This window comes from Meleagris gallopavo, chromosome 13 (genome assembly GCF_000146605.3).
Source record: "Meleagris gallopavo isolate NT-WF06-2002-E0010 breed Aviagen turkey brand Nicholas breeding stock chromosome 13, Turkey_5.1, whole genome shotgun sequence".
Lineage (NCBI taxonomy): Eukaryota > Metazoa > Chordata > Aves > Galliformes > Phasianidae > Meleagris > Meleagris gallopavo.
Window position 1 is genome coordinate 16,079,803 of NC_015023.2, and position 18,358 is coordinate 16,098,160.

The following is an 18,358-nucleotide window of genomic DNA, read 5'->3' on the forward strand; positions in this document are numbered from 1 at the left end:
ATAGCACTGAGATTGCAAGAGCTCAGAGCCTTACACCGAGGATTAAGAGAGCTCCTAAATACAGGGCTGTTGTTGCAGGGAAGGTAGAATAACAACAGAGCCTCTGAGAACTGTTCTTGAAAAACATTTATTTCCATAATGGGTTTATAGCGCTGACTTCCAAGCCTCAGTACAACAGTTTTCCCCTACACATGATTGTGGGGACCATTACCTTTGATGGAATAAAAGAAAGAAAGCCATACAGAGAAGCCCCCAAACTGACAGTTTGGTACCAAACAAACTGTGCCCAGGTCATCTCTGAGCCTGAGCTGTTGGGTGTCTCAGCCTGGCTGGGACAGAGCTCCATGCTCCATCCCTCGGTCACAGTGCAGGAGGCACTGCCTGCGGCCCCACATCGCTGAGGCTGTTGGGTTGAGCTGCAAAGATGGGCTCACGGGCAGAGAAGGCTGCAAGGATTCAGCGGCTGCCATTTATGCAGACGTTCAAAAGGAAATCTACGCGTTTCGGTTTCACCTCCTGAGCCCCAGCGTTTGGAAAGTCAAATACAAACCCAGAGACCAAAGTACACAAAATAGTGAACAAATGTTCAGACATTTCTAAGCCCCCCCAGTTTACTGTGCCATGATACCTTCAAAAAAGAACAAAACCCCCACATTCGGATCGCGTTGGATCTTATTTTTAAGAGGGAGGGGTAGAGATGTAGCACGTAGCATAGCAACTGTCAAGCAGTGTTTAAGGCAAATTTATTCCCATTTATTAAGAGATGAAGGTTTGCTGTTTGTTCGCTTTGTTCTTTAAGCTGCTAGATCACTTCTGAGCTGGATGTTGAAGCTTAGACAATTTAATCAAAGTTGGAGTGCACTCAACTCGTGTTCACCTGAGCCTAGATCAGACAAAAATATCATTCCCAAAAGTATCAGTGAGAACCAATCAGAAAAAACAAAGAAAAGAATCCATGATCACAACTCCCCCAGAACTTTCTCCCTTCAGAGGTTGAGCCCAACTAAATAATACATACACACACACATGCAAAGAAGGACAGGATGGCAAGCTGCTACAAACACAGTGCTGAATATGAACCAAAGCAGAGCAAAACTTAAATTCCACAGATGCGAGAACATGGAAAGAGTTATGAGTTAAAAAAAAAATGGGGGGGAGGAGGAGGAAACAGAACCCCAGAGAGGAATGTTTGATGAGATGGAATGGAAAATAGAAGTCCGCTGTGTTCAAAGAAAGGGAGTTCTGAGGAGTGCACACAGAAAGCTGGGGGCTCAGCTGCCTCATCTCTCAGCTGTGTTAGTTTGCTGTGCCTTCCCCTCCCTTGGAGATCCGGGTGTTGGTGCCAGGAGGTTCCTGTGGTTATTCAGTCTGTGCATCATAATTAGCCCCCCCTGCCTTCTTCAGCTCGTTCTTGATGTAGTCCTCATCCAGCTCTTTGTGGTCGCTGATCACAAATTCTTTGGCAAAGTTCTGCAAGAGGTAAAGAAAGAGCCTGTTAAATAGAGGATGCTTGTCCAAGGGCTTGTGTAAAGATGTCCCATGCCTGGAGGTGTTGGAGGACGGGCTGCATGGGCCCTGGGCAGCCAGCGCACGGCAGGGGCTTGGAGCTCAATGATCTGTAAGTCCCTTCCAACCTAAGCCATTCTACAATTCTATGATTCAACACTGAGCAATTTTATGTGTCTGTGCTTCTACAGGCACCGGCTGGAAGAGCTAATCCTGCCCTGTGCAGTAGCTTGTCCTAGCAAGAAGTGCACAGCAAGGTTAGGTCAAGTTCCCTAAGTAGTGTGGAAACTAACGAGCTGACAGCTGCCACAAACCTTCAGCATGGTCTTGGCCATGTCACCAGTCCTGTTGGTGCCCCAGTGCTTTTTGGGAGCCCTTCTCCTAAAAAGAAAGCCAGCTCTACAGCACACTGCAGAGCCATACCCCCGGATGGAGGAAGGATGCTGTGATTAAAGGCAGAGCAGCATGCAGATGGTACCAAGAGCACATAAGTCCACTTCGGTAGATTTACTGACCTCTCCTTTGAACTATCTAATTCACATCATGGCCAAAACCAACATATTGTCCTAGAAAGGCTTTGTTAATAGGCTCCAGAGTGCTCTGTGGTCTAATGATCCCAGGTGACCTTTAAGGACACGCTCTGTTAATGCACTGTGTACTGCAAGGCAGCTCGCTGGCTGCTGGAAGGCTCTTTGTAACAATGTGAGCCAGGCAAGCCCTAGGCAGCATGCTGCTACGTGAGGCTGGGAACAGAGAAAACCTTTCTCAGAATGGATCTCTGAGACCAGGACTGCACAGTGCCTATAGCAGAGAGTGTTTCCAATTGGTTTCAGACTCTCAGCCATGAGAGAGCTCTTTATTTGGTATCGTCTCGAGGGTCTCTGTTTGGGATTGTACTTGGATAAAAGAGGGGGTGGAGAAGGATGCAGCTTGAAAGAGCCCCAGCACTTCTTTCACGCGGTGGAAGAATGGAAGGGAGAGCAGAACAGCTCCCTCCCCATTAGACCCCATGCTGCACTGATCCTGTTTCACACTGTAGGAAATCCTCACTGCTGAAGGGTTGATTGGGGAAAAAAAACACAAGGCTTATAGCAGCTAGGAGGAGCCTTGTCTGCTCTGCTTCAGCTTATGTTCAGCTTTTCTGGTGTGAGAACGGACAGATGTTACAAGCACTCATCCATGTCTTAGCTGAGTTCAGGGGAAATGGGAAATAAAGTGTTTATTTAAGAAAAATATCATGTATGCAACTACGTGGCTTCAGTGCTAGCTTGACTTCAGTGACAACTGAGTCAGGCCCATAACCTTTCTGAGAAGGGTTCCATGAAAAACATATTTTATAAAGCAGAGGGTTTCCTTTAATGCCCGGTCTGCAGAATTAAGCTGTATCTGAAATTAGGCTGCAAGTCCACTCATGTATGGCCAGAGGGAAGCTATGTTACAGGCACCAGCAATTATAATTACTCAAACACTGGACACTTCTCAAGTGGACACTTACCCAGATGATTCCTGGGTGATGCCCTATGGGTGTCAGTCACTATTTCATGTCAGAGGACACCACACCAGATTGGAATAGTTTCCCCCCAGCAGTTGGCCAGATGGGTTATGTTCCCAGCCACTCTTCAATATCCTCTTAGCTGACGGGGCCACCTCATGTGCCAGATCTGTGCCCTCACAGAGCAATCTGGGTCATTGCTATAAATAACAAGTTTATTCCTTTCTGTTTGCAGGTGCTGTAGGGGATCCTTTGGTTCTTCACACTGGCTCTCCCCCACCACGGCGTCCCATCAAGCCTGGCCCCAAGGGAGAAAGTGCTTGGGGTGAGTTTACTGCCTAGCATTCCTGATTCTGGGATCGTGCTTGACCTTTCTCCAGCCACTCATTGTGCTGAACTGTCTGAGTTCTCTGGGGCTGAGCTTTGTGAAGATTTGTTCAGGGCACAAATCATAAGATGAAGGAAAGCATGTAAGTGTTCTAAGACTGTTGAAAGCATCTGATGACTCCTGTACCATCAGGGCAAGAAGACTGTGGCTCTCAGATTGGAGACCAAACACTTAGGGTCAACAGCAGCACTCTTCAGCCAAGGGCCACGTTACCCAGAGTTCACTCTTTTTTTTTTTGCTGAAAATGCCAGAATAAAAAACAACTCCCAGCTGATTTAATCAGGTCTGATGTTAGCTGAACCAGGCAATGGTCCCTATTTGTCGTAACTGTCATCTGCAGTTATAAATAACTGATCACAGCAGACTGGCTCAGACAAAGCTCAAGAAAAGACTGGAGCTTTGAGTAGCTAGCAGCAATGCCAGCATTGATTCAGTCAGCTTTCTGCTCTGCCACCAGATTTTCCTTATGCCCTTAAGAGCTTCTTTCTCTTAGGGGTGGGGAAAGTCCGTGGTGTTTCTTCCCTCACACATGCCATTATCTAATGCCTCTCAAGTGAATTGCAGAATACTTGTAGCTGCCTAAGGCATGGTGCATAACTAAGATGCTTGAGTCCTTGCTATGCTGACAAGCATCTTCATTTCAACTCCTCTACTTCCTTTTCTTCATCCCCTACCCCCAAGCTTTTTACAACCACAGCAAGCCCTGCAAGTGAATCCCAGCCTTTGTGTTCATACCAGTCACCAGCAGCCTGCAGATAACTGAAACAATGACACCATTTATCACTCACACAACATGCCAGTAACCACAGTGCTATGCTTTGCCTCTTAAATCACTGAACATGACATAGAAAGTGCAATTTACACATGGCTCTTCAGTGCACCAGCCTAGCACTTGCTTCCCTTTGTGCCTGAGTAGCTGAGGGTTACAGCTAAGCAATGCAGTCTGCTGTGACATCCACGTGTGCCACTATGGAGAGAAGGGGCTCTGACCACGCAGGCCAGGTCACAAAAGCAGAGCCTGCATCCCTCCCTGGCAGGTGTGAAATTTGTGCAGCAAGGTCGGTCCAGACTTTCTCTTCCAGACAACTTTAAGGAGGAAAACAAAGGGCAGAGTAGATTTTCTGCCTAATCCAGGCTCTGAATGTTTAGCATCTGGGGTCATAAAATTTCCCTGAGCTGGCCAACGGAAAATCTGCTTGCTGCAGATGCTGTACCAAAAAGATCTGCGGAGGCCATTATAAATCCCAGCATGGGTAGGCCTGCAGCCAGGAGGAAAATCCTTGTATCGTCTCTAGACACAGGGGTTCTTAGCAGTGAGTGATGGTGCCAGGTAGTCAAGCAGCTACCTGCTGTTTTTATTTACACTGGGCCTTGCTGTGGCCTCCACTGATGCTCAAAATCCTCAGATCCACTCTGCTTAATGTCACTGCTCCCATCCATTGGACATCTTGTTTTCTGTGCATAAGGTACTGCTTCAGAGGAGCTGACAGAGTCCATAGTTCAAGTTTCTTTTTCAGCATGGTGTGAGTCCTAGACCTGAGGCCGTGTAGGAAAATGAGAGATGTGCTATGGCTGCAGCAAAGGTATGTTCTAGCAGGGCTTCCCTCAGAGCAAGGAGAGCCACAAGGTTACACGCACTGCAATACAGCACCACTGCCCTCCACTCTGCACCCAACCTGGTGCTGCCATCAGGTAAGAGAGTCCAAGCCATCAGCAAAACTCCTCTCTTCCATTTTATACCTTGCCAGCTTTTACACACATCATTTCCAGCCACTGGGAGAAGCCAGCTCTAACCTCTGGCAAACACACTGCACAGCAATGGAAACTGCATTTCAGCTGATCTGCAAATTCTTCCTACCCGTTCTGCATCCCACTGGGGAAGTCACAGGGCTGTGTTTCTGATGTGGGGTGATGGGAAGCTGCTTAAAGAAGTTACTTCTGTTACTTATAAAGTCACCACCTTCTCTGAACCAGGAGTAGGAGTTCATGTACGTCCATATCCACTTGGTATGGTCATTACAATAAACCAGAAGAGGAGAACTGTCAAAAAGTACAATTCTGTTTGCCTTCCCAGCAGTACCTCATATGAATTTGATTTTCTGATTGTAAAAAAAAAAACCAACTATTAAATCATTTTCTGTTTGAGTCACCATACTAACATAAGAAACCCAGTGCACATACATGGATAGACCATTATATATGGTCTATTTGCCCTTAGTGCAAAGACAGTAACTCTGTAAGTAGGTCCTTCATCATGGCAGAGCAGCATCAGTGCAGTGAGAAGCCCAGGAGGAAAGAGAAACAGGCAAGAAAGATCTGACCATGAGCTCCAGAGCAGGAATTCAGCAAACTTCTTGACATCACTGAAGTCGGGCAAATTCCTCACCAAAAATAATAATGAATAAAATGCCATGAATATTTGCTCACAGAAATGGAACTGTTTTGCTTTGAATATGATTTATGCAAAAAATAGAGCACGTGATTTTGTGGGGGCAGGAGTGCTGGAGAAAACAGAGAGGACTGAAAAGTTATGGAAGGCAAATTGACAAAGGTTGGTCAGCCCCTTGCTCAAACAGCTCTGCAGGGGAAGTCAGTCCCATTGGGAAAAAGAGCTCCACTCTGCCTAATGAAGGGTTAAAATCACCTGGTAGGAAGTGCAGTCATGAAGGGAAACAAGTTTGTGGAGAGGAAGCAACATTCAGAGAAACAAAGTCTTGATTTCAGTTCTTCAGCCTTTTCATCCCAACCCTTCCATGGCAGCACTGCCACTCTCAGCCCTGCAACTACGGGGCCTGGGCTTGTCCTTACTCAAAGGAAAGCATGTAATCTCATCCCTCTGCCTCTCCCCAGAGCGAATGAGGCCGTTTACTTGGAGGCCTGACTCTCCCGTACTTAAACCTACAGTTGCCAGGTTGGACTTTGCAGGAATTTTTATGGCTGAATTGCACCTCATGCTAGCAGGCGTTGATCACCACACTGAGCAACTCACAACAGCCTTCAATTCTGGGGTCAGGTGTCTCCTGAGCTTCTGGGATAAAGGAGGTCAGAACAACAGCTGGAGAGCAGAGGGAGTCTCCTGTGCTAATGCTGAGTGGCCATGGCTTGTGTAAAAAAGAAGGGAAAAGGCAGAGATGTCTTTGCTGCCAGGAACATAAAAGGTGAGTTTAAGACCAGCTTTGGATGATCTCCTTTGTAGCCAAGCAGAAAACATGCCCAGAGTCCTTCTGTTCAGCTGGTATCTGCTGGCATCTGTATGCAGCCTTGGCAGGACTGTTAGTGGCTCTGTGTACTCAAAGAAATGAAGCCCTTTAACTGGAATCATCCTGGGATTATTGTTTTGTCAAATAAGTTCTTTAGCTGGAGGTTTTGCTCCCTGTCCTGCCCTTACTTCTAACCTTCTTGCAGCTGAACTGCTTGGACCAAATCACAGAGTGGATCTGAGAAAATAAATGGCTGTGAAAAGTGCTACTCGGTGTTCCTTAAATGAAAAATGCATTTTTTTCTGCAATTCAAAATAAATGCAGTAAATGCATAGCCTTCTTTCCAACAACATCAAAGAGTCAATAAGGACATCTCCAAATAAGTAAGATCTGATTCTCAGCTAGTACTGTTCAGGGAAAATACAGTTATTTGTATCTGATGAGATCCATCACTATAATTTTATAGCTGTTACAGCTAAAAATCAATTGTCCTTTCTTCCTGAGAGATCTCCTGGCAGCCTCCTCCACTGACCAGCAGCACCACTCCCCAGCCACCTCCCACAGCCTTCCCAGCACCTTCTCCCCCATCCAAGGGAGGAATACAAAAGCAAGGGCACCCCAGTTCCTCTCCTTGCTTTATAACATTGCATCCTTTTGCTCATGAGCCCCTAATCTCTCTTCCAAGGTTAATATCCCTCAGGTTTTCCTTATGGCAGGTGCTTCTGGGAGATGGTTAATAATCACCATGTGTGAACTCTCCTTGTCCTACAGATGCAGCTCTGTGGGTTTTGCTTGCTGGGAGGTATTGAAGCTGACTCTCTCCCTTTGAGCCTCTTGGTGGAAGAACAATGTTTGCTGGCTTTCGTTCAGCTTTGAGCAGAGCTCAGCCATAGCTCATCAGCGTGTCTACAACATATCAGAGAATATAAAGCAGGCTCCTCTCACAGTGGTGCTTTGGTTGTGGATAAAAAGCTGCAGTTAGCTTTTGCAAATATTACAAGATGGCAAATGCCCTTCGAGTTTCACTTCTCAAACCGGAGATGTGTTGTTCTGTAAGCCCAGCCAGTCTCTCCCATACATCACAGAACTGGAAGCTTTTATCTGCTGTACAAAGAAGTCTCCTCAAGAGCAGCCAGGGATGGTTCATGTTGCACTGGATTCTTAACTCACACAAGTTACTGATCAAACATGAAACAAGTGGAATTGCAAATAATACATAGCAGACCTAAGGGACAGATCTTAGAACAGAATTTGGGAATGCTACTCAACCCAACAGAAATAAATTGTCTAAACATCTTTTAAAAATCTTGGTCTTAGTGACTTTAATATGAGTCATTCATTAGTACTCTATAATTTCCTCCCTGGTTGCAATAACACAGTTTCAGCTGCTTCACATGAGCAGAGATTTGCTGTCCTGTCTCACAGGTATCAGTATGGAAGTTTCTTTTCAGAATGAGCCCCTCTGCATAGTTGTTCTTTCAGAAGATTTTGTTATATTGTTCATGCTTCCTATCTAAACATCCTCTGTATCACAGAAAACACCAATGAACTGAGGATTTTTTTTCCTCATCCTCCATGTGGTCCTACTGGAAGATATCTTTATATCATCAACAGCAAAATAATTAAGGGAAATTATTGCAATATTCAGCTTGTTCTCCTGGGGCTGCAAGAATGACCAGTTTATAAGGAATTGAGCAGCTGGCCTTAAGTCTCATTGAAAGAGCTAATCTTATTTTAAACACTTCTTCAGAATACATGTGCTGAACATGAGCATCTTCTCTGCCTTTCCAGCAGCAGCTCTCTGCAGCCTTCCACCCTTCACTTCTCTCTGGTAGGTGTTTGCTTTCCCTCACTTTGACAGAGCTTGGGCACATTGCTGGGGCATCAATTCAAGAGCAGTCCTTCCAAGGCGTGCACCAAGCACATTTCTCTTCTCTGATATGCCCACAGTCAAACAGAAGACTATTCAAACCTAGTTAGCTATTAAAAGCTGTTGGTTAATTGGTACTGCTGGGGACCTTAGACTCCATTTGATTGTGTCCATGAATTCACTGTACAGAGACAAAAGGCTTCAAGAGAAAAGTTTAAAAACGGACATAGATCTTTCTGTTTAGATTTACTTGCTTAACTTAATAATGCTTTGTTCTCTACCATTTGATAGTATGTCATTTTCTTATCAAGGAAAGAGATAGGAAACTTCTCAATGGCAACACGGGGAAGCATATGTTCCCTCCTCTGGTAATAATTAAGATGTGTTTAAGTTCAAAGGTGCTTCTTTATGCCTGAATTCTCCAAGGGCAGATATCAAGTCCTCTTAGTAAGCAGTCAGGCAATAAGAAACTGTCTTCTCTTTAAAGGACTAATCAATAAGATGAAGCATGACCCAATGCTTCCCCCTCTCTCCCCTCCTGCCGATGCTGGCAGAGCTAAAAGCAATGAGAACTGGCTGAGAAGGGTTACCTGTACTACTTCTTTGACCAGAGTCTTGTCAGTCCCGGTTTTGGCTCTCTGCAGGCCGCTGACATCTTCTCCAATCCAGGTGATGAGGGCAAACTTGACTCGCTTGCTCATGGCATCACCGGTGGTGAATCGGACAAAGCCGAACAATCGAACATCATCTGGAGGGACAAAGCAACAGAATTAAGGTGACTAAAACCAGAAACATCCCCTCCTCGCTGTTTTTTGCAGTAAGATTATTGCTCACAGATTAAAGACCAAAGAGCACTGATACTGCACCATGACAGCGTTGTGCTGGACTAGCAGGGCAACACAGGAGCTCTGTTCACATGTCCTTTGCTGGCAAAGCAGAACTGGGAAGAATCTGGTTTTGCCCATGCTTCACTAGTGCACTGCTAATGAGTTTGGAAATGGCTAACATACAGTCAACAGGCAGTCTGAGAGCACAGAGCTCAGCCTGGTTACACATTCAGCCCAGAGCTAACCCAAGTTACACATTCAGCCTGCCTGATCATTCATCTCTAGGTCACTGCTCAAGAAGAGAAGAAAGATTTCCCAGCCCGTCTCTTAGAGGATAGCCAGATTAAGATCACATTTTATAAAATACACCCAGAAACTGGCCACTGTGCAAATCTGATTGTTTTCCTGCTTTCCCTTCAGCAACATTTCTGGTTCACTTAGAGTACGAGTTTGCAAGAAAAAGAGGAGGGTAGAAGAAGGAGCTAAAGCAAATCTGGAGCTGCTTCCCCAGATGTGCTTTTCTACTCTTTCCCAAGCCCTGTAAAGAAAGGCTTTGGATTTAAAAAATGTTCTGATCTTTGCTTTCCATCCACTTTCTGCCATATCAGATCAGATGAGAGTTATTTAGTCTGGCTCTATGTGTAAAAACCTTGTACACTCTTTGTCTGGAAGAGTTTGTACTTTCATTGCGCAGCAGCTCATCCACTGAGACTGCTGGACTCCTGCATGATAACAGACACTTGGTAAGCATGTGACACCATCCATCCTATCCCAGCCTCAGTGGCACGCAGGATGCTGGAGCCTTACCCAGGACTGTGCAGAGAAGCAGAGCAGATGGACAGTTGTGCAATCGTGGAATATATCTAATCATAGCTACTGCATCTGTTACAGGGCGCTCAAGACCTTTTTAATGAAGTGAGATGACTCAAAATAGAAGAACAGACTTGCTGTTTGAAAAGAGTTGTGCTCATTCTGGCTACACTTGTTGTGACCAGTTCAATGTGTTTTGTAGGTACTTGCTGTATCGACTACTGCCAGGTGAGAACACGGACTCCAGGTGCAGTGACATGTGCCAAAATTCCATCCCTTAGGTCAGCACACTCCAGGAAGGGTCACGAGTGCCCTGGGAGCTCCACGGGATGGGGAAAAGCAGCTGGGAATTGCTCATCCCCAGAAAATATGCTGCTAGGAAAAAAAAAAAAAGGGAATATTCTCTGAAAGCTGACAGATCTCAGATTCTTAAACACCGTGTTTTGCCAAAGTGTCAGTAAAGAGAACTTCCATTTAATGAATGTTGTCAAGTTTTAAAGTCCAAAAGGACCCAAACACCTGTGTTCTGCTGTTCTGTTCTCTGTGTTTTTTGCCACTGACAGAGGACTACTGGGGGAAGCTGGAAAATGTACATAGGGGTGTGTGAGCCTGCTGGAGCATTTCAAACAAACTCCTCTAAAGATCTCAGATTTGAAATGAAAAGAAAGAGAGTTCTTACTCAGATGGATCTTCTGGAAGACTAGAAGAGCCATGTGCACAGATAGAGCAGGCAAACAAAACTTCCCTCTCAGAAGCGCAATTACTGGCAAATGCACCAAACCTACGGTGAGACTCCTGCTCCTGACAGTAAATCCTCTTGCCAAGATTGATTAGAGCCGTAAATGAACCGACAGCCAGGAAATACCCAAGGTGAAGAGAGAGAGCAAATCCCCAAACGTTACTATTAACAGTTCCACGGAAAAAAGACTTTGCTTTCCCAGATCTGACAGGAAAGGAGGCCACACTTTGCTAAGAATTGTACTGGGGTTCCTATGGGAACTCGGCACTGGAAGGCACTTTAATGTCACCAAGTCCTGTCCCCTACAGCTCTGTAACTGTGTCACAGCCCTTCTCGTGGATAATCACTTTCCACTCTGAGTGTGGAGGTTTTTGATCCCTGTTCTTCTACCAAAGGCTGTTACAGAGCCTGAAGCCTGCTTTGGAATCTACTCCTTTGAAATGAAGCTAATGCAAAAGTAGAATGAATGGGAAGAATCCAAAGTAGGGATCTATCTGTCAGTATGAACCCAGGGATCACTGGAAGCAGCAGGATTTGCTTCTCAATGGAGTTTCCCATCCTATCTGAAAGCAGTGGCAGCACCCAGAGCCAAACCCAGCAGTTCCATGTGGGCTATCAGAACACCTGGACTCGGTGGCTGGACAACTACCTCGTGGTGTTAAGTCCCAGTAAGTTTAATGAGCAACTGCAGGTTAGATGTGGGCTCTGAGTCACTGCCCTGCCTGAGGCAGGTTTCCAATGTATTCAGTACAGACTTCCAGTGCACGATGCTTTAACTCAGGGTGCCAGTCTGTGACTGCAGTGGCTGAGGAGCTCTTCAGCAGATACAGATGAAGCCGAGAGGGAAAGTGAATCAGAGCCCTTAGCAATCAGCCTGTCTCCTTTCCCAACAGGACAACAAGGACAGATGCAGGCTGTCTTAGCACTGGCTCAGCCTGGTTATGTGACCCTCCTGATGAAAATCCCTGAGCAGAAGCAGTTGAGTTTCACAATGAGTCCGAAGCTTGTTCCGAGCGATAACGGGATCAAAGCAGGACTTCTTTTATGCTCCCAGATTTTTTCTTTCACAGTTAATGGGCTCTGCCCTGACAGATCACCTCGCAGCGCTGGGAGCCATCGGTGCCATCAGTGCTGGCTCTGCTCAGAACCTCAAGGCGTTAATATTCCTCCTCCCCTCCCCCTCCTCACAAAAAAAAAAAAAAAAAAGGAAATTTTGCTGGATGTGGAGGGAATCCAACAAATCACAGACAGAAGGTTTCCTCTGCAAGAGGAAATCCTGCCTAGCTCTACACAACCACCTTCCTCATCGCTCAGCCATGAATTTCAGGGCAGAGAGAAGCAATTAAAGGATATTATTAATAGATCTGGGTAGAATGGAAATAGCAGCTTTATTTGAGAAGATCTCACAAGTTACACACAGCAGAAATTAACCTTAATTCCTACTGATATCACTATTCCCTTAAGTGCAGTTGCACAGCAAGGCAAGAGGGCTATACAAACAATTAGAAGTACAACAAATGCCTTAATGAACTTCAGTTATTGTTTCTCTCCAAGCCCCTTACGAGGCAGGATTTCCCAAATACACTGATTAAACTGCCTTTGGCTGTAAACAAAGCTTGATGCGGAGCTGCAGAGATTTCCTTGATGGCATTTTCCTCTTTTTCATCCGCTCAAACCCTTTGTTTCAGCTCTACACAAAAATTCCCCGTTGGGTTAGAATGCACTGACTCATCAGTCAAAGTATGAGCTGCAAGAAAGAAATTCACTCTCGCATCATCATACAATCAAAGAATGGCCTGGGTTGAAAAGGCCCACAATGCTCATCCAGTTCCAACCCCCTGCTATGTGCAGGGTCACCAACCAGCAGCCCAGGCTGCCCAGAGCCACATCCAGCCTGGCCTTGAATGCCTCCTGTGGCACTGGATGCCACACTCTTGGCTTCACCTGCCTGCTACATCGGGGTGACAGCACGCAGCCCACGGGAAGAACTGCTTCTGTGTGCTCTCCCCACAGTGAGTTACTGACAGTGCACAACAGGCTGTGAGAAGGATTTATTTCATTGGGTTTATGTGAGATCAACCTGTCAGTTTTCCACCTCTCTGGCCACCCTTTCAGCCATGTGGCTGGAGGTGCAGACAGAACCCATCCCAACCTCTCAGCACGCTGGTTTTGTCCCTGTACTGAAGCCTGTGCATCTCTGCTGCAATACTGCCTTGCACCACGCAAGCACGTTCATTAAGCCATCCAAGACAAATACATCAGGTTTGACCGCAGAACCACAGCTGGGGCACCAACCATGTCCGTGGCATCCACAGGGGCTGAGCAGGGCACCCAGACACACACGCATGAAGAAGAAGCTCCTCCTGCTCCCTCTGCTGTGCAGCATCCTGGTGGATAAGCCACAGCTGCCCCGGGGACAATGCCAGCCCTTCTCTGCCCTGCTGCCATGTGGGGGCAGGATGCTGGCATTGGCTTGCACTAAGTTTGTCTCCTTCCCTGAAGAAAGGAAGGAAGGGGTGCATTAATCCGTCACCCCATGTGCATTTTTACAGGTCTTACCTCCAACCTAAGGTGCCAATGCAATCTTGGTGATCTCTCTCTCAGATCTTAACTCCTAAATTTTATATACAGGCCAGTGTTTATAGGTCAACTGTCATAAGCCCACATTTGTACCAGAAGCTAGTTCCATTACTATTTTCTTCCTAATTCTTTGTGTCAACCAGGAACGATTTTACAGGGTATTCATTTCAGCCCAAAGATTTCCAGTTCTTCCTCGCACTGAATGCACAGTGTGTTTTTGGTCTGATCTTTTCAGACACATGAATAACGATCCCATTTCATGCTGTCATCGCAATTATTTATCTGCGCTGGGGCTTTCCAAAGAAAAGGCTCATTATTTCTTTTGTCAGAGATGCATTGAGAAACAAGTGCTCACATGTGGCACGGAGGAAACAGTCTTCCCATCTCTCCACTACTTAATGACAGGATGAAAAAAAAAGAGATTAAAATAAACAACAGACGGAGACCATGCAATGCTCTGCTGCTCTGTGGTATGGGAAGTGAACCCAGCTGCCCGTGTAGTCAGGTATCACTGATGCACCCCAAAGTTGAAGCGGATGTTTCTGCCTGGTGGTTTACGTTGGTATCTCAGTTATAAGTCATCCTGCTGTTCTCAGCAACAGCAACACCAGTCCAATGATGAAACTTAAGAAACAACAAAACCCAGAAGCCTTAACATCCTTCTGTACAATAACCTTCAACTCTTATCTGGCTTTCTGGCTTCCAATTCACCAGCTCAGCATTTTGCCTAAGTGAACTCATGTCCATGTACTACTGAACACCAAATTAAAGCTATGCCTGGACCCAAGCCATCTGCAAAGGGAAAAGCCGTAACTGTGAAGTCAAATGGATCGAAAGCCTTGAATTAAGTCCTTGTTTAGTGCCGAGGTAATCTGTGCTGCTAAACCCAACCAAAACAGTTCTCAGCCAGAAGACACAGGGGGTGTCTACACTGTGTTTAATGACCCTGACGCAATTAATGCCCTTAACTTATGGTCTCCAGACTCTCTGGGTCAGCCAAAGGCCACTGCAGTCACGTAGGCTGGTCATTACACAGGAGTGCAGGAGGAAGTGCCATCACCAGCCACCTCTAATCTCCTAATAAGGACTTGACTGTGTCAGTGGTTTAAACCAGCCTGATGGCTTTAGTTCAGAAAAGGCTGGAGAGGTGTTCACACCTCTTGGGCTGCCTTTGGAGGATGGAGAAGACTAAAGCAGTGCCTACAGCCTCACAGCCCAAGTGTCTCTGTCATCTTGTGGCCTCACACAGACCTTGCCAACAACAGCATGGCAGTGACTGATAGGCAAAGGTCCAAGGATGAGGCTGTGCATGTCGCACAGGTGTCACACTGGGATCTTGAACAGAAGGGCACTGAAAATGCTTCAAGTATGAAAATACTTTAAGTACGCAGTACTTGAAAGTTTTCTGCCGGTACAAAAAGCTTAGGAAGAGACAGCCCCCACCCCAGGACATGTAGCATGGTTCCCATGTGCAACAGATATCTGAGAGTAGAGCAGGATGAGCCCCGTGGCTGATCAGCCCCATCTGCACCGCCTTCCTTCAGCAGCAAAACATGGGGCTCTGCAGGGCTGGCTCCTAACATGGTCGTTTTCAGCTGCTACTCTATTTAAAAGAAGCAATTTCAAGCAAATTCTTACTTTCTCCTTTGACCTCAGCCTCTCTAATTCCCTGAGGAGGTTTACAGACTCAGTCATGGGCTGCGTGAAAAGAAAAGTGAGAAGAAGCACTGCCACCAACAAACCCCTCCGGCACCTCCCAGGTTCTGCCACTACACAAGGCAGACATCCACCATGGACAAATGTCCTCCAAACCAGTACAAAAGGCCACCCTGGTCTCAGTGCCACATGAATTAGCATTAGTCTTGGTGACATTTTGCATGCTGAGCGTTTTCAGCTCACGCTCTCACCTTCAACCACCAAATTATGCTCAGCTTCTACCCAAGGCAGCTGCAGCACTTTGTAGCTTTGGGGGCAGTGTTCTTCACAAAACAGGAATTTGAAAGAAGGAAGGAAGTTCATTCTAATGTCAGGGTTTTTTTAATCCTTTCATCATGTTTTCTGAAGCTGTTTGCATCAGTGGCAGCTCTTGTCTCCTCCAGCAAAACATAGAAGGAGCTGAGGTAGCACCAGGAGGGAAGAGATGCAGCAATAGGAGGGAATCATATCTAGCAGCTCTTCCCAGCCCTTCCTACTCTTTCTTAGTGACTTTGTTCCAGTAAAAATATTCCAATCAGCTCTTCTTTATAGTAATATTTGGCACCTTTCTTCCAGATGAGAAGGAAACTACAACTGCTCATGAGCCCTGTTCTCAATCTAGTGGACCATACAAAGGGTGGCTGCACAGATGGAGGCACCAAAACCTGGTCTCACCCTCTGCAAGCGCTGCACTTAACTTGTGGGTGGAAGAAGGTTCTTTTGGGTGCTCAGCCAGGAGCCTGGGACCTGAGCCTGCCTACTTCTCCTGGCCTGCAGTGATTCTGCTCCAGAGAAGGTTTGGGAATAACCCCTTGCCTCTCATCTGCCAAGGAGCAGCCCTGCCAGGTGCATGAGAAAAGAGGGAAAGAAAGGGAACCCAGCTGCTGTAAGGGGCTGAGCTGCACATCGAAGGCTAATGGGCCACCCCAACCCTACTGATGCCTTTCACTTAGCTCTTCCCATTACCATGCTGATGCCTAAAACATGTGCAAATGCCTTTTTGTAAAAACACTCCAATAGTGGGGCCAGCTTGCCACTTTGCTGATATAAATCAAAGTTTCCATAAACTCTGCCTATTTTAATACCTTGTTTTTTAAAGGTTTGTCACATGCAAGCAATGGCAAGAAAACAAAACTGGCCATATTCCAAAGTGTAATGTATGCCTCCATTAGTTGTTGTTCGCATCCAACCCAGCCTGGCCAGCGACTGCTCCGTGCCAAAGCCCCTCCTTCTGCTTATCCACACGATGTAAGTATTCCCATGCTATGGCAGACAATGAGAACCATTCCTGTAGAGGGTACCACTCCAGACAAAACATCAAAAATCAGTCCAGATAAAATAAAGACATGAGCTCCTGAAAAACAAGGAGGGGAAATAAATGGAGAAGGTTCCTCTGCAAGCCTCAGATGTCCAGAGACATTGGAGACACTTGGATATCTCAGCCACAGGAGACATAGAACACAGCACTGATGCTGGTGCTGTTGACCTTCCAGGAAAACAATGTTGAGATAACATTGGGCTGAACTTCAGAAGCACTGAGCTCTGAGTCCCCCTGCATGCTAGCTGCTCTTTTTTATCCTAATATTGCACATGAAGAGTTAGGTGGGAAGGACTTTTTGCCACATACATCATCAGCTCTTCTGACATCATCTAAAGGATGATTTTTGGTTTTGAGAGTATTTCCTGCAGAGCTCCCAAGAACAGCTGGAATTGAGTAGCTGTGTTAATCCTGGTGAGAACCCGCTGCAAACGTCAGAGCAGAGCATTCTGAACCCTTCTGATCAGCAAAGGCTACAACACATTTTCTCCTTTGATATTTTTTAACTGACCAAATCCTGCCCACATTTAAGTCACTGGAAAATCCTTCTCTCTGACCCAGTGAATGCAGCCAAGTCCCGGGGCAGGGAAGACCCACGGAAGAGGCACTGGCATTTCTATGGACGTGGGGCTCTGCCTGCAGTGCCAGGGCTCTGCACACCTGGAGAAGGGAGAGATTGTTCAGCACCCAACTCCTCTGCAGTACAAATATAACATAAAAACACAGACAGACCTAATACTTGCTCTATAACTAGAGGAGGGAGGAAGCTTTGCCAGCAGCAGAGCAGCATTATCTACAGTTCATTACAAATGCTTCATACCAGTGCTGTTAAACAGCACCAAGCCGGGGAGAAGCTGTCCCACATCCCCCAGAAGTTGTTTGGAGCAAAATCAAAGCTCGTTTTTGTAAAAGGCATGGAAAGTTGCGATCAGATGAAGTTAAATATCTGTTTATCTTTGGTTTTCCCTGGGCTTTGTTGATAATCCACATCCGACAGTGGAACAATCAGCTGCCACGTTTCAACCCGGAGCCCCACGGGTGGGTCGTGCAGTGCCACAGCCGTCTGTTCCCAGCGCATTGTTTGGGGCAGAACCACAGCTCGGATTTCACCTTCTGAAAAAATCTGAGCAAGCCTTCTACACGAGGCTACATTGGCACCAGGAATGCGATTTGCAGGATACATTTATTGCAAAATAAGCTGTCTGAGTTCATTTTCAGGCACCAAAACGGAACGCTTTTTTGCTCGCCGGCAAGAGGTCACGCTTTGCAAACGCAGTGCTGAACAATGGGACTCCTGCTAATCGAACCTTTTGTCTTGGTGGTGGTGGAGAAGCAATGAGAAATTGTGCAAAAGGGTGGAAAAAGCCCCAAGGATCTTAAGTCTGGGGGTGAAACAAAGGACTGGTTGGACTATGGACTGCAGGGAGTTGTGCTTCATGGCAGCAGGAAACCCAACCGTGCAGGACAGGGGAAGCAGCACCAATTCTAATTCCCCCAAGTTTTCTCCCATCTCTCCCCCTGTATGTGCCAAAGCCATCGGGAAGGAGCTTACCTGTGCACTTCCTCTTAAAGGTTTCATAGTCTACCCCTTGGTCTCCGGGGACGATCGTAGAGCCGTTGTATTTAAACGTCACCCTTTGGGAAGGGGAAAAGAGAAAGGAGACAGTATTTAAAAGTCAGCCTTCCGGAAGGCAAAAGAGGAGAAGGGGAGGAACGTATTCCAAAAAACATCCCGGGGAAAGGGGGAAGAGGAGCCGGGGAATAAAGGAGCATCGGTGCCCGTCCAGGAGATGCCGGCACCGCGGTGCACCTACCAGTTCACCTCGGTGGCATCGTCCCTGACGAGGTTGTACGCCTCCCTGCACGCCTCCTTGTCGATTTTGGTGGCCATGGGGACGTTCGGGGGAGCGGGCTGGCGGCCGCGGAGCGGCGC

General features: G+C 46.5%; 1 protein-coding gene and 1 long non-coding RNA gene across 4 annotated transcripts in view; one reads left to right on the forward strand and one right to left on the reverse strand.

Moving 5' to 3' along the window:
- LOC104913055 overlaps positions 1-5,868 on the forward strand; it is a 48,488-nt gene extending 42,620 nt beyond the window's left edge. For all 3 annotated transcript variants that reach the window (XR_004161221.1, XR_004161222.1, XR_004161223.1), the window contains exons 3-4: positions 3,234-3,323; positions 4,904-5,868. This is a non-coding gene — a long non-coding RNA (uncharacterized LOC104913055). The remainder of the gene's footprint in view (positions 1-3,233; positions 3,324-4,903) is intronic.
- COTL1 (coactosin like F-actin binding protein 1) lies at positions 109-18,352 on the reverse strand. The gene is made up of 4 exons (XM_010718102.2): positions 18,240-18,352; positions 17,978-18,060; positions 9,047-9,204; positions 109-1,470 (listed from the first exon to the last, which is right to left on the reverse strand). The coding sequence occupies exons 1-4, from the start codon at positions 18,314-18,316 to the stop codon at positions 1,360-1,362; spliced, it is 429 nt and encodes a 142-aa protein (XP_010716404.1). The 5' UTR covers positions 18,317-18,352; the 3' UTR covers positions 109-1,359.
- Positions 18,353-18,358: the final 6 nt, after the last annotated feature.